The 15,626-nt window shown below is 50.5% G+C and overlaps 1 protein-coding gene across 5 annotated transcripts in view; it reads right to left on the bottom strand.

Annotated features, from left to right (window-relative positions):
* Positions 1–15,626, bottom strand: part of MCC (MCC regulator of WNT signaling pathway) — a 446,585-nt gene that overhangs the window by 77,800 nt on the left and 353,159 nt on the right. For all 5 annotated transcript variants that reach the window (XM_062189308.1, XM_062189312.1, XM_062189309.1 and 2 more), the window contains 2 exons: positions 14,879–15,021; positions 7,023–7,165 (listed from right to left, as the gene is read on the bottom strand). In XM_062189308.1, coding sequence (XP_062045292.1) covers positions 7,023–7,165; positions 14,879–15,021 — 286 coding nt within the window. The remainder of the gene's footprint in view (positions 1–7,022; positions 7,166–14,878; positions 15,022–15,626) is intronic.

The following is a 15,626-nucleotide window of genomic DNA, read 5'->3' as shown; positions in this document are numbered from 1 at the left end:
AAAATGAAAAATTGAGGGGAAAACAAACACCCCCACATTATAGGCAAGAGGCCTAATGGCACAGCACAGCTCTGACGTGCGGATCACTCTCTAGCTCTGAGAGTGAGCCTGAAGACATCGAGAGAGACGTGTGTAGACAGACGCGAAGCTCCAGCCCCTTGAGAGCCTCTTGGCCCTCCACCAGCAGCACTGGCCCCACTCAGTCCTTGGTCTCCCCTCCGACCACTCTCCCAGCCCACCACCTCCATCCAGAGGGCCCCTTCTCAGCCCTGTGTCAGCCGGGACAGATCAAGAGCCCCTATTCACACCACTGCCTCCACATCCAGGGCAAACAATGCCCGGGTGCACAGCAGGCCTGCCCTCACCCTTTGACTCTGTAACAGGACTGGGAGCATTTCTAAGCCCCAGGAGGAGAAGCAAGACAAGCTTCTGGCATCCAGATGTGACCACCATCATGTTTTATCAAAGTGGCAATGTTCACAGCCATGGCCGGGGCATGGTAACACCAGCAAGGTCCAGGACTGTGTTTCTATTACAGAGCAAATGGGCTTTTGGGGACTGGCCCAGAAGCCACCGCTCCTTTAAAATGCTAGTGTTAAGGAGTTTCAAACCACCACCAAGCAAATGAAGCTTAGGAGACAGGGACTGTGTGGGAAATAAAGCCTACTTATGTCAGAAGGGGCGCTTGTGACAGTAATAGCTGTCAGACACCCCTGGAAGGAAATGTAGGTCGGTGTCTTTCTGCTTCCATCTCACACACAAAGTCTCTTTTGGGGCTGAAAAACTTGTTGAATAGAATTTGAGGGAAATATTCCAAAGTAACACAAACTGAAGTGAAGCAATAACCTTTCCGGGTTCCTCAAAGGAAAGTTCCAGAAAAACAGTGGGCAGCCATCCTGGTCGCTCTGCCATGCTGATGTTCGCAGGTGGTCTCTGAGGGACACGGTCCCTTCAGAGAGCCCTCCTGGTCAACCAGGAAGGCCTGTGTGGCACACCTCGTGGGAAAACGTAAGTTGTCCAGATAAACTGACGGGAAGAAAAGAAAAGGCAGCAAAGGCTCGGCCAGCTACCCACCAGTCAGAGTGCAATTTTCGGTCTGGCCTAACTTCCCCAACCTGGGCACTTTCTCCTCAGTTTCCAGATTAGGTGACAATCACCTGACCCTCTTTTCCAAGGCTGTGTAGGACACCCGAGCACTCAGCCATCTCTCTCATGGGCAGAAAGTGGGTGTTCTCAACGCAGGGGCCTCGCCTCCGTGGATGATTCTCTCCACGAATGCCAAGGGCTTCTTGGAAGAGGCAAGCCTCTTTCCCACCCCGAACCCCACGCCCCACTTTGAGGGCTTTGCCACTCCCGAACACTTTTCCTGAAGCCATTAAGCCTCATCAGCCACTAAGCCAGGAAAATCTGGCTTTAATGTTAAACATATTTGAGTCACAGATGTGCCAATAAACCAGATTTCATGTGTAAATTCTTCCCTGGTTGTCCTCCAAAAGCACTCACACTGAGGAAAAAAATCTATAGCAGGTATCCCATGCTTCCTTTCAACTCTGACAATCTGACAGCTTAATACTGCTATATTCCAGAAAAAGAAACATTGTTCACCTACAATCAGGAGGCATGGCAAATATCAGAGCAGAAGCCCTCACTGGACATGCCAGAGGCCATCTGACCAGGGCTGTTGTTAGTTTTATAAACAAGTATCCCAGAAAAGCTCATGAACAGAGTTGGGGCATAGCTCGCTGCAGAAGACACCAGATGCACCCTGACACGTGTGCTGCCGTGAGTGGACACTCACACCCATGCTCTGTGCCACTACGACACCAGCGTCACTTGGTCTGAGAGGGCTGTGCAGGCACAGAGCTCTGTACAACCTCACAGAATCACAAATGCCAGACCGTGAAGCCAGGTGCCCGTGAGCACCACACTGCTCCGAGTCTTCACCAACACCAGAGGCCTCAGAGGGCTGTGGCGAGCCCACGACACCAGCACAGGCATGTCCGAGTGCTGCATCAGGGAGCACAGAGCAAAGCTGCAGAACCACGGGGGCAACAACAAAACCCGCCACTATGCCGCACGCCATGATGAGCTCCTCGCCCTCTCCGAACTTCGCTGACTAGACTCTACTGAGGAGGCAACTTCCGGGGCCCCTTCAGGGTGGGACATAGGGGAACATCTGACCTGCCGCAGTGAACAGAGCTGCCACAGCTGTCAGACTGAGGAAATAAACCTTCTAAGCTCCAAATCCTAACTTGGCTTTGTCCATTTAATTACCTTTTTTTTTTTTTCCAAACAAGTGCATGACCAGGTTTGAAAACAGTGATAGGATTTATTTTAAAATGCAATGTGCCAGAGGCTGGGGACCTTTCCTCTTTTACCTTCCTGCTTAGGAAGCCCAAGTGCTTTCTAAACTGCTCCTTTCCTCCTGCAGGCATGGTGGACAGAGCCCAGGAGCCAGCCAAAGGGAGGGCCAGCAAGGCTCTGGGAGCAGGGTGTGAAAACAAGAGGTAAGAGCTGTTTGAAGTGAACAGCCTGGACCTATTCCTGTCATCTTGGGAGATTGGCAAATACACTGCAGAAAACTATACACATAAAATCCCGCTCAAGAAAGCCTCTGGGTTCTTAATCCAGATCTACAAACACAGCAACCACAATGAAATGGATGCCTTTTAATGATTTCCTATAACAGTACTTTCCCCCTACTGAAGCAATTTAATTGGAAAGATGGCAAAGGAATAAGAGGCAGAAGGCCAGCCCCGATGAGAACACACTGACTGTCCTCCATGTTGTAGGGGCAACAAACTCCTTGTTGTCCCCAAGTGCCTGCCCCACTCCACTTCACCTGCAGCAGTCCCACGTGGCCTTCAGACCTCTACTCGCTGCAGCTATGTGACACACTGTCCCACGCTCCTGTCGCAGGGCCATGAGGGGACCCTGCAGGCCCCGCCGTGTGTCCCTGACCTTGCTGAGTGTCTTTCCTGCTGACTTGTGCACATTTCCCAAAGACCTGAGAGCTCCAGAACAGTGTCCACTCCTGCTCAGATACATGAGGGCCTCCTGTGTGCAGACGTCGTCAGCCTGGCCAACACGGGAGCCCACGTCCCACCCGTGTGCAGCCTGCGTCTGGGGTGAGAGACGAGGCAAGGACACAAGTACACTGACCCATGTCCTCAAGAGCCCTAGTTATTCTGAAGGGAGATGCAGCTTGGAAAGAGCAGAGGGTGACACACTGCAGTGAGTGAGTGACACCGCAGACACTATACCGGGCATCAGGGCGGCTCTAGGAAACAGATGGCCACAGCCTCAGGAGACCGAGCTATGCAGAGGGGAGGAAGGAGCCCTCCAGGCCGAAGAACTGACACTGCAGACCTTACAGCAGGAGAAGCTGGCCAGCTTGGAGGGGCAGTGAGCTAGGGAGGCTTGTGTGGCCAGAGCTGAGAGAAAAACAGCGAGAGTGGGGGAGCCCAGGTGTAGTGGGGTCCCATAGACTGCGCAAAGGAATCTGTATCACTCTAGGTTTCAGGGGTTTGAGGTGAGAACACAGATTCTGAGTCTGTGGTTGCAGTGTAACTTGGCACTCACTGAGCAAAAGCTCTGTGTGGGTGGGGAACAGGTGGAGGGGTGGCTTCCTTCCAGAGCTCAGTCTTGTCAAGCACGATACCACCTGTGGTTACACTTAACACCTGTTTTATAAACGAGGGACAGAGTGGAAAGAAATGATGTGAGATGAATGGTCCAGGTAAATGAAGACGTCTCATCATACAGACAAGAGATGCGGACTCCCGTGTGGGGAAACAGGGCTCCAGGTATCCTCTCTGCTGGGAGCCCTGAGAAGTCCCACGGGAGAGATGCCCGTGTAAGTGCGTTTGTCCCCACATTTCCCAAACTTGCTGAATATGAAACTTGTTCAGAGTGTCAAAGAGATCATTCATTAATTGCACGAAGTACTATCTGAGGGGACCCAATGGAAGGCTCATGTTTGGGCTGACCCTTTGTCCTTGACTGGGAACTTTTTGGCTGCTTGCATGTGTCTGGCTTGTGTGTCTAGAAGCCTGGGGCTGCTAGGGTTAGTGACTGATGGTGCTGGTACACACTCAGCATGGGGGCCCTGGCCCGATGCTGGGCTGTCACAGGGCTTGTGTGTGTTCTAACAGAGCCTGGGATGTGGGTTCAGGTAATTTTGAGGGAGGCAGTTTTAGCGGATGCCAAACTAACCTGAGCTTTAAGTTACAACTAACAGGGCTTGGCCAGGTGATGTCTCCCCGGCACACTCCTGTCTGGCCTAAGCTGGTATCAGTCTATGGCTCTAAGGGACTTGGACACAGGTAAATCCGCCTTTGGCTTAGCAGCAGTCCAGGTGGCTGACCACTTCCTCCCGTTTGGAGCCTCTGCTGCCCCACTCCTGAGGACACCCTCTCTTCATGCTCCTCCCGCATCTTTGGCAGGCTGGCTGGTGGGCTGGCTAACTGCTTCATTCTTACAAGGACTTTCTGAACACAGGCGACGGGCTGGCGTCTGACAGCTTCATGCAGGCTCCCTCCACTCCCCCCTTCTCTGCGTTCTCTTCCACTACTTCTGTTACCACCGCCAGCTACGGCGCGCCTCCCAGATGCTTCCTTTAGCCCACACCACTCCACTTGTTTCTTACCTGAACCCCTACGGCCTCCTGAAGCACCTCCACCTGGGTATCTCAACATTCTGGAGTCCGTGCCCAAACACAACACACTCGCTCTGCCTGTTCCTCCACCCAACCCAACCCAACCCCAACAAAAGTCAAGGCAAAACCCCCTGGCCCTTTCCCCCGTGCTCCACACTGGAGAGCAGCCCTCAGCCACCACTCTGCAAACCAGACTCTTACAGGGCAGCCACACATACACTCCACCTTCACCCTGTTTCCGACCGTTCAGCCAGTCTTGCCAACTTCATCCTTGTCTACTCCTCTATCGCCACCACCCCAGTCCTCGTGAGAGTCTGTGGTGGTCTCCCAGCCTCTCCAGCTCACACCTGACCTACCAATTCTTCTTTGTACACCACAAAGTGATGCATTCCAAATGCACATCTGAGCATCTCATTTCCCTCCCCGACTACTACACTCTTCCAGGAGCTCCTTGTGGGTCTCTGGACAAAGGCCAGACTCCCTCAGACGGTCTACAAAACCCTGTGTGATCTGGCCTTCACCTGGCTCCCCAGTCTCTTCTCACACTTCTGCCCTCCATCCACAAAGCTCTTTTTCCATGTCCTTAAATGCTTTTCCCTCCTCACTCAAAGTCATCTCCTCTGCCTGCACAGTCCCTGCAGGTCCCCTGGCTCTCTGTTCACAGGTTCCTTCCTAGGGGCAGCCTTCCTGCAACCCCAGCTGAAATCAAATTCCCTTCATATTCTCAAGGTACTACGCTACATGATGACAGCACCTATGGAGGTTTATAATTAAACCGAAATGTGTAATACTTAAGTTGAGGGACTGGTGCTGAGGCATAGCAGGTTAAAGCCCTGGTCAACAGTGCCGGCATACCATATGGGCATCGGTTAGAGTCCCAACTGCTCCAATTCTCATCCAGCTCTCTGCTATGGCCTGGGAAAGCAGTGGAAGATGGTCAAAGTCCTTGGGCCATTGTATCCACATGGGAGGCTACGAAGAAGCTCCTGGCTCTGGCTTTTGATTGGCCCAGCTCTGGCCATTGTGGCCATTTGGGGAGTGAACTAGCAGATGGAGGAGCTCTGTCTCTACCTCTCTCTGTGAACTCTGCCTTTCAAATAAATAAAATATAATCTTAAAAAAATTTTGATTTGACTCTGTCCCCACCTAAGTTTAAGTTCCATGGGACTCACTTCTCTTTCTTCTCCCCTCTACATGTGATCACCATTCCCTAAGAAATGGGGCTGCTTCCTCTCCACACCCTTTCATGAACAGGGGTCACCCTAACCCAAGTAATTTTGAAGTCTCCACTCTCAACCTCAATTGCTCTCCAAATATCCAAGGTAGGCACAACCAGGTAGCCCAGTGACTCTGCAACATTTTGACTGCAACCCAGAGAATATTTCATGTGGAAACTTACTGCATCATACACTAAACAAACAAATTTCATGATACAGTACTGCCACTCTGTTTTCCTACTTGCCTTTGCTTTTCAGATCATTTCAAGCCTCAACAGTGGGTCATGACATGCACTTTAAAATATACTACATTGGGACTGGCATAGAGGGAAAGCCGCCGCTGGCAATGCTGGCATCCCATATGGATGTAGCTTCCTATCCTTGCTGCTCCACTTCTGATCCAGCTCCCTGCTAATAGCTTGGTAAAAGCAATGGAAGATGGTCCTAGTGCTTAGGCCCCTGCTACCCACATGGGAGACCTGGAAGAAACTCCTGGCTCCTGGCTTCAGCCTGGTCCAGTGCTGGCTGTCTCAACTATCTGGGGAGTGAACCAGTGGATGGAAGACCTCTCTCTCTACTCTGGCTTCCAAATAAAATAAATACATCTTTAAAAAATATACTCTACCAGATGTTTCCATAAGGACATTCTTTACCATCTCAAACATAACATGACTGTTTCTCAACAAAATTTCTTTAAAGGGACAGTTCCCTTAGTTATTTAGGAGCAACACGGGAGCCATTTTGGACTCCTCTTGTTTACCTAACATCTGCTAAAAACTACCGGGGTTCTCCCACTTGTGTGTGTCACCACCCATCCCCTCCCTGCCACCCTCCCCCCACTACCGTTCTGACTCCACTGCACCTTGCAGCACTGCCACAGCTTTCCAACTGGGTATCTGCTTCCACAATTTTCAAACAGGGGCATATGCTCGAATCAAACTCCCATCAGGACAGAAAGCTAATTCGGTTCTTCAGTTCCATTTTGACCAACAGAGTAGTATGCTAGGCAGTGAAATCAACGTGCCATCATCCACTCAACCAACTCTTTGAATAATTAAATTTTAATTTGGGCTTCCTCATGTTCCTAAAATTCCTATTATGCTCCAGAAGCCACACTCCAGCTTAGTGGTAACAGTGGGCAGACTCACCCACGTCAGCGGTGACCACGGTGGACTGGTTTTCGGGGATGGAGACAGAGGTCTGGTCTTGGTCCATGCTCCGAGAGTCCTCGTTGACCTCGTGTTGACTCTGGCTGAGTTCTGATCGCAATTCCGAGTACTCATCCTCCTCCCTGAGACAAAAGGAGAGTCAGCCGCCACTGACAGATCAAAGTCTCCCCAGAACACATCTAAGGCATTCAGAGAAAACAAACAGATCTCCCCCAGGCCAGATGGACCAGGATCCCTTGAGTCTAAGCAGACGGTCACATCTGTGCTCCATCAACCTGGGAAACTAAACGGCCACTTCTGTGTCCAAATGTGCACCACACACAGCCACGTACTGAACACAGCTCATCTGTCAGCCTACCGGAGCTTTCTGCTCCAAAAGTTTCCCCAAGAATCAGGTTTCCTCGTTCCCGCAAAAGTAAAAAAGAACTAAGACTGCTGTCAGCATTGTGGCTGGGGTGAGCAGAACAATTAAGGGGGTCTGATGAACAGCAGCAGCCCACCCTTGCCTGTAGTCCTGGAGTGTGGGGTTCTCCTTCCAGAAGAGGATGCAGGGAGGAGGTGCTGGGGTCGAGATACTGGCAGAACTGTACCTCATCACACAGATCAAACCAGACCCTTCAAGAGCATGCTTCCTCTCCCCAGCCAAGGAGGTGGACCAGGGAGGGAGAGATGGACAAGGACAAGACAAAAGGCCTGAGTGAGAGATTGTGGCTCTTGAGGTTGGTATGTGGCACAGCAGTTAAGATGCTGCTTAGGGGGCTGGTGCTGACGGGGAGCACTTCCCAAGAGAAGTGCTCGAGGTGAGCCTTAAGGCAAGCAGCCGCAAGGCCATGGCTGAGAGGAGTTGAGAGGGTGTTCAGCTCGGAGGGGAGCAGCTGGAAACTGAAGGGGACATAGGGAAACATGAGGCTGGAGAGGCACTTGGTCTACTTGTCAACTGGGCTGTTCTGACCAAAGGAGAATAAATTTTGCTAGGGGAACAAATAATCAGGGTTGAATGGTAGAAATGAAAATACAATGTGGGACGCCTAGGAATTCAGAGGAAGGAGAGAATATCACAAGAATCTCTCTCTCTCTTCCCCTCTTTTTTTTTTTTGGGGGGGGGGGACAGGCAGAGTGGACAGTGAGAGAGAGAGAGACAGAGAAAGGTCTTCCTTTGCCGCTGGTTCACCCTCCAATGGCCGCTGAGGCCAGCGCAATGCGGCCGGTGCCCCATGTTGATCCAAAGCCAGGAGCCAGGTGCTTATCCTGGTCTCCAATGCGGGTGCAGGGCCCAAGCACTTGGGCCATCCTCCACTGCACTCCCGGGCCATAGCAGAGAGCTGGCCTGGAAGAGGGGCAACCGGGACAGAATCCGGCACCCCGACCGGGACTAGAACCTAGTGTGCTGGCGCCGCAGGCGGAGGATTAGCCTGTTGAACCACGGTGCTGGCCTCTTCCCCTCTTTTTAAAGGATGTATTTATTTATTTATTTGCAAGGCAGAGTTACAGAGAGAGAGAGAGGGGTCTTCTACCCACTGGTTCAATCCCCAGATGGCTGCAATGGCTGGAGCTGGGCCAGTCTGAAGCCAGAAGCTTCTTCTAGGTCTCCCATGTGGAAGCAGGGGCCTAAGCACTTGGGCCATCTTCTACTGCTTCCCCAGGCACATTAGCAGGGAGTTGGATTGGAAGTGGAGTAGCTGGACTCAAACCAATGCCCATATGGGATGCCAATGCCACAGGCAGAGGCTTAACCTTAATGCCACAGCACTGGCCCCCCACCAGGATCTCTTGTGGACACAGACAAAAGGAGAAAGAGGTAGGGCAGGTGGCGGGGTGTAGCAGGTTAAGCCACTGCCTACAATATCAAAGCAGTGAAAAATGGCACAAATGCCTGAGCTCCTGCCACTCATGTGGGAGACCCAATGGAGTTCCAGGGTCTTAGCTTTGGCCAGGACCAGCTCGGGCCATTATAGTCAAATGGCAAGTCAACCAGTGGAAGACCTCTGTCTCTCCCTCTAACTCTACCTTTCAAATACATAAATAAATCTTGAGAGAGAGAGACAGAGACAAGGAGTGACATGCAGAGCACCTGCAGCACTGATCTTAGGGGAGGACCTGGGCTGAGCACATCTGATCCCTGGTTTAAGCTCCTCACGTCATACCGTCAGTATTCAAGAACAAAGCCGACACACAAAGGTAAACAGCAATGAGAGGTCGAAAGCTACCTTGTGAGAGGATCAGGGAGAGCTATGGCACACAGAAAGGTTACACTGGGCTGGAATAGGAGAAAGTGTAGTCTGCCTTGCTGTTTCTCCCACTGACTTTGAAACAATCCTCAAGCTGGAAATCCTGCTCATCTTGCCTCTCATGCCTGCACAGAGGTTGTGACAAGGAGTTCTCTCGGGGGCTTTGCAGCTGACGGTCAATTTGTGACTCAGGGTACACAGTAGACAGATGCAGGGGCTTTCTGCATCGTTTGGGAGCACTGGCCCATCACAAGCAACACACTGAGTAACAGCGCCACTGCTGGTCCGTGGCAGTTGTACAAACACGAGGTGTGGAGGAGAGCTCTGACGGCTGCCGTGCAAGCCTGTAGCCACCGTCGGGGCTGGTCCGGCCACTGACCCGCTCAATGTGACTTTGGCGTTCACTTTCCTTTCCTGTGTACTCAATGACTCTTAGCAAGTGATAGCTCATTTCTCAGGGGGAAAACGTCTCCCAAAAGAACATCAACTGCTAATTCTCGTGTTGAGAAACAGGAAAATGTGAAAAGGTTCTACAAAATGATCATTTTAAACAAGAAAAACAAAAACTGCGATAAACTGATAAATGCTGCTAATGAGCTTCTGTCCTGGCAGTCTCAAGTCCTCAGACGTTTCTCTTAGGAACAAACAGGGTCACTTCACAGGCATCCGAGGGGAGGTCACTTGACTCACTGAGAAGCATCTGTGAAGTGCTTCCAAGTTGCTTTTCCTAGAGTTCTAACAATAAAACAAGAGGAAACCAATGCCCTGGAAGATGCAAGCATCCGTGTGCAGAAAATCCACAGCAGAGTGAGATCCCAGTGGAAAGAAGGGGCCATCAAAGAAGGAGGTACCTTTCTCTGAAGGGAGGAGAGAGCTTCCACTTTGACTATGGCCTTGTCTAAATAAGATTGGAGTTGGCGAACTCAAAAGGCTTCCATAGCCTTGGCAGCTCATGACAAGAGCCTCGGGTGATCACTGACATCATAAGTAAGAGTGTCAATTGTTAAATCAACAACAGGAGTCACTATGCACCTGTTCCCCATGTAGGATCTCTGTCCTTAATGTATATTGTACAATGTGAATTAATGCTATAACTAGTTCTCAAACAGTACTTTATACTTTGTGTTTCTGTGTGGGTGCAAACTGTTGAAATCTTTACTTAATATATACTAAATTGATCTTCTGTATATAAAGGTAATTGAAAATGAATCTTGATGTGAATGGAATGGGAGAGGAAGTGGGAGATGGGAGGGTTGTGGGTGGGAGGGAAGTTATGGTGGGGGGGAGCCACTATAATCCAAAAGCTATACTTTGGAAATTTATATTTATTAAATAAAAGTTAAAAAATTAAAATTGGAAAAAAAAAGAGTCTACTGCAGGAAATAAGTGATGAGCACACTTCTGATTCCTCCTTCAAGTCCACCTCCTCTTTTCCTGCGCCACACTCATCTAGGAATCTTCTGGAGACAAAGTGACAAATGGGATTTTGAGATGCTCTTTTCTGGATATAATCCTTGTCCAAATGAGATCTGATGTAAGACCCCCATTTAAAAACTTCCAGAGACAGGGAGAGAGAAACACTTTCACTCCAGTACATCCATAAACTAATCAGAACACCATGTGCTGGGAGATAAAACGGTTTTGGCTAGACTACGTTTCTGACGCAGCACACAGGTGAGGGCGTGGGCCTGAAGATCGAGGGGGAGATCCAAGTTGCGATGCAGACCTGAGATCCTGGAGGCCAGAGACGTTCTGTGAGAGACTTTGGGCATCAGCTCTGTCCCCAAAGGGCAGTGTTTTGCAGAGGAGAAGGTGGGAGGGCCGAATGCCCATGGTGAGATCTCAGAGGCAGGAGCCCTGGAGATTGGGGGCTGCTGTCATTCAAGGTGAGAGGCACAAGGACCAGAGCCTTAGGCAGGATGGATCTCAGGGAAAGAGGAAAAGATCTTGGGCTATAGGGTCCAGAGGTTTAAGAAGTATATGTCAGGGAGGAAAGGGGACTCAGGGTCACATGCTGTAGAAGAGGACCAACAAGTAACGAGAAAAAGCCAAGGAACACTTCAGTCAAGAAGTCACGGGTGATTTTCAAGAAAGGTGCTTTAGTCAGCTCCGGCTGCCAAATCACAATGCCAGACTGCGCAGCTGAAATCACAGAAGGGTGCTCCTCCCTGCTGGGGAGGCTGCAAGTCCAAGGTTAAGGTGCCAGCAAGGGCTCTCACCAGAAACCATCCCTGCCCCATCCCAATCCTCTCCACTTCTTCTTTGACTATCAATGTTTACCTTTTCACCTCAGAGATTTGATGGGGCTGTGAATGCAGCTCCACTGAACTGAGCAGCCTGCAGTATCTGATTCTGGACTACACTGGCCCCGTAGCCAGAAGAGACGGGGGAGCCTTCTAGGGCACTCATAGGAGGTCCCTGGTTCTCTAATTGTGACCTGAGATTAAAAGGTAAAATTAGGGGCTGGTGCTGTGGCGTAGTGGGTAAAGCCACCCCCAGCAGTGTCAGCATCGCATATGAGCACCGGTTCCAGTACCAGCTGCTCCACTTCCGATCCAGCTCTCTGCTATGGCCTGGGAAAGCAGCAGAAGATGGGTCAAGTCCTCGGGCCCCTGCACCTGCGTGGGAAACCTGGAAGAAGCTCCAGGCTCTTGGATTTGGATTGGTGCAGCTGGCCGTCATGGCCATTTGGGTAGTGAACCATTGGATGAAAGACCTCTCCCTCTCTCTGCCTCTGTAATTTTGCCTTTTTTTTTTGACAGGCAGAGTGGACAGTGAGAGAGGGAGAGACAGAGAGAAAGGTCTTCCTTTTGCCATTGGTTCACCCGCCAATGGCCGCCGCGGTAGCGCGCTGCGGCCGGCGCACTGCGCTGATCCGATGGCAGGAGCCAGGTGCTTCTCCTGGTCTCCCATGCGCGTGCAGGGCCCAAGCACTTGGGCCATCCTCCACTGCACTCCCGGGCCACAGCAGAGAGCTGGCCTGGAAGAGGGGCAACCGGGACAGGATCGGTGCCCCGACTGGGACTAGAACCCAGTGTGCCGGCGCCGCAAGGCGGAGGATTAGCCTAGTGAGCTGCGGTGCCGGCTAATTTTGCCTTTCAATAAATAATAAATAAATCTTAAAAAAAAGTAAAACTACCATATTATCATTTTCTTTCCTTAAGCAATTCAGTATTTCTTAGGTTTGGATATACCATGTTTTTTTTCAGCTTCTGTGATGAATTTCTAACTTAGGCCTATTAGGAAGTGACAAGAAGACCTTATGACATGAGCATTGTACCTGGAGAGCGTCTCAACCAATTCTCCCATCCAGGACACTTGGCTTCTACTACTGTGGGTCTATCACAGCACACCAGAGCTGAGGCCTCAACATCTTCCTGGAGTGAAGGGGGTGGGAAATGCTTTAGCCTCAGAGCTCGGAGGATAAGAAGAGCCTTGCCTCACTGGTCCACATGTCTGTCCATCTTTCAGCTCATTTACATAAAGACAACTGGCAGAATCTAAGGTGACATCTGTGCAGATGCAATCTTCCTTTAAATAAAAGACAATAAATGCTTATGGTCAAGAAACTCACTGGATTTTAACTTGAGGAAATACGGTCATTGCATTTGAATTAAGCATTCTGGAACTGTGTTTTCCAGGTGATGTGCAATGCATTTTTTTCACGACTCACTGAGCCATTTGCTTTCACCTTCTTGAGTGTTTAAAAGTGGAGCATGTGTCAATGACAATCACAGATTCGCCAGCATCCGTTGGCAGGCTCCTTTAAATCTGTATAATCACTTCTTCAGGCTGAAAAATCTATGTTCATGCATTTCTAACCTACAATCACCATGAAGACCAGGATACAATTTCAAACCCTTGAGGTTCTAAATTAGAATATGAAATTTATTGTGTGGCTCCAGCTCAGAGCAAAATTTTCCACAATTTTGCCCAGAAAACTGATGCCCGTCAGTACCCTGCTCCAGAAACCTTGCTGTCACTGTGCTCTCAGCTGGAACAAAGTGCATGCAAACTTTCCTCGGACCCAGGACTTCTACAAGGAAAGTTCAGAGCAGCTGCCCCTAAAACCTGCCTTCACTGCAGCTCCTATAGCGCTCATCAAAGTACCTTTATCTCAGAGAAAGGAGGCGCCAACAGTTTTTTTTTAAAGATTTTATTTATTTGAAAGCCAGAGTTAGAGACAGAGAGAAATCTTCCATCAGCTGGTTCACTCCCCAAATGGCCACAATTGCCAGGGCTAGGCCAGACCAAAGCTAGGAGCCAGGAGTCTCATCTGGGTCTCCCATGTGGATGGCAGGGGCCTAAACTCTTGGGCCATCTTCCACTGCTTCTCCTAGTCCATTAGCAGGGAGCTGGATCAGAAGTGGAGCAGCTGGGCTGGCGCTGTGGTATAGCAGGTAAAGCTGCCACCTTCAGTGCCGGAATCATTTATGGGTGCCAGTTTGAGTCTGGCTGCTCCACTTCTGATCTGGCTCTCTGATACAGCCTGGGAAAGCAGTGGAAGATGGCCCAAGTACTTGGGCCCCTGCACCCGCATGGGAAGACCCAGAGGAAGCTCCTGGCTCCTGGCTTCGGATCGGCGCAGCTCCGGCCGTTACAGCCAACTGGGGAGTGAAGCAGGGGATGGAAGATCTCTCTCTCTCTCTGTTTATCTGCCTATTCTTCTCTGTCTCTTTCAAATAAATAAATAAATATTAAAGAAAAAAAAAAAAGTGGAGCAGCCAGGACATGCATGGGCACCCATATGAGATGCTGGTGATACAGGCGGCAGCTTTACCTGCTACACCACAACCCTGGTCCCCTAGTTTGCTTTCCTCAGAGCCTGTGTATCACTAAGAAAGTGCAAAAGTTGTCATCCTTGGCTTAGTAAATAAAGTAAATGCCTCCTCTGAACAGTAGGGCAGATGCTATAAAGCAAACACTGTGTCTGGGAGACTCAGGAGCCAACTGAGAAGCAAGAAGGCAAGATCCCTGATGGCCACTTTTTACGGAAAGAAAATTAAGTAAAGGCAGAGAAATCCTGGATTCTGATTCTACCTCTGCCCTCTGCTGAGCAAATCATACGCCAGTTGCTCACTATTTTTTAAGCTCCAGTTTTCTTTTTTTTTTTTTTTAAGGCAGTAAAATGATGAATCAAATCTTGCCGCATGCCTTAAGAGCCTTACAGGAGAATAAGTCAATGTTGGCAAAGCAGCTGGAAGTGAGCTCAAAATATTACTTGATTCCCTAGAAGTCTACATAATATTTAGTTATGAGCCATGCTCATGACATTCTCACAATCTGCAAGGGAGGCTTGCGATTCACAGTTCGAGAGCAGAGCTGGTGAACGAGCGTGGCGGGGAAGCTGGTCTCTAAGGCAGATGGGCTTCACTCAGATGTCACCACTCATCTGGTTTCATTTCCTTATCAGTCAACTGAGGCTCACAACTTCCACCGTGTCTGCTTCCAGGGTTCCCGTGGGGGCCGAAGTCAGAAGAGAATAACGCAGGGGAACACACACGATGAACAAAGCAAGGAGAAGGTGCTGCACAGGCTGTCTCTGCAACTCCCAGGGGCTCAGGTTATGGCACGGAGGGGAAGAGGGCAGACAAAGGCAGCTAGTACCTGATGGTGGTGCCCTGCAGACGGTCGATCTTCTTGTTGAGCTCGGCAATGACGCTGTGCAGCTCCGTGATGCGCTCCTCATACCGCAGTGTCGTGCGCTCCTGGACGACCTCATGCTCCCTCATGAGGTGGGACTGTTCACACTGCATCAAGAGAACAGCGCAGGCAAGCCAGTGAGTCCACGCACCGTCAGCTGAGCGACCCCAACGTGGGCCACTTAACCCAACCACAACCTCAACATCGTGTCCCAAATAAAACAAGCGTCTGCTCCATTCCACATAGCCATGGCAGCCCCACTGCCTCTCAAGCGCACACCCTCCCTTTGGGCAACAGGCCCCCTAAGCCACAGTCTGGACAGTGGCCAAGGCTGGGTCCATCAGACAGTATCTTCTGGGAATCTGTACTTGAGGGCATGGCCCTAAGGCTGCAGGTGCAGCCCTCAGAAGACGGTCCCCTGGTTCCCACCGCCTACGTCCCCAGACGCTGCTGCGCAAGCTCCATTATGCTCCTTCCATTTCTCAGTCGCCAGTTTACTACTGATCCAGATTTGCATGGGTGTCTCACTTACTATTCCAACAATCCTACACAGCATGCCATGTCTTCTCTGCCCAGGAACCTGCAAGGTCTTGCTGATTTGTCTCTCCCTGACTGTAAGCTCCTGCAGGGCAGGGACAAGATGTTTTCATTCCTCAGCCCAGCCCACAGTGAGTCACCAAGCACCACACTGCCCTGAGGCCGCCTTGCAAAA

The sequence above is a fragment of the Lepus europaeus genome, chromosome 4 (genome assembly GCF_033115175.1).
Source record: "Lepus europaeus isolate LE1 chromosome 4, mLepTim1.pri, whole genome shotgun sequence".
NCBI classification, from domain to species: domain Eukaryota; kingdom Metazoa; phylum Chordata; class Mammalia; order Lagomorpha; family Leporidae; genus Lepus; species Lepus europaeus.
This window is presented reverse-complemented; position numbering and strand designations above follow the sequence as displayed.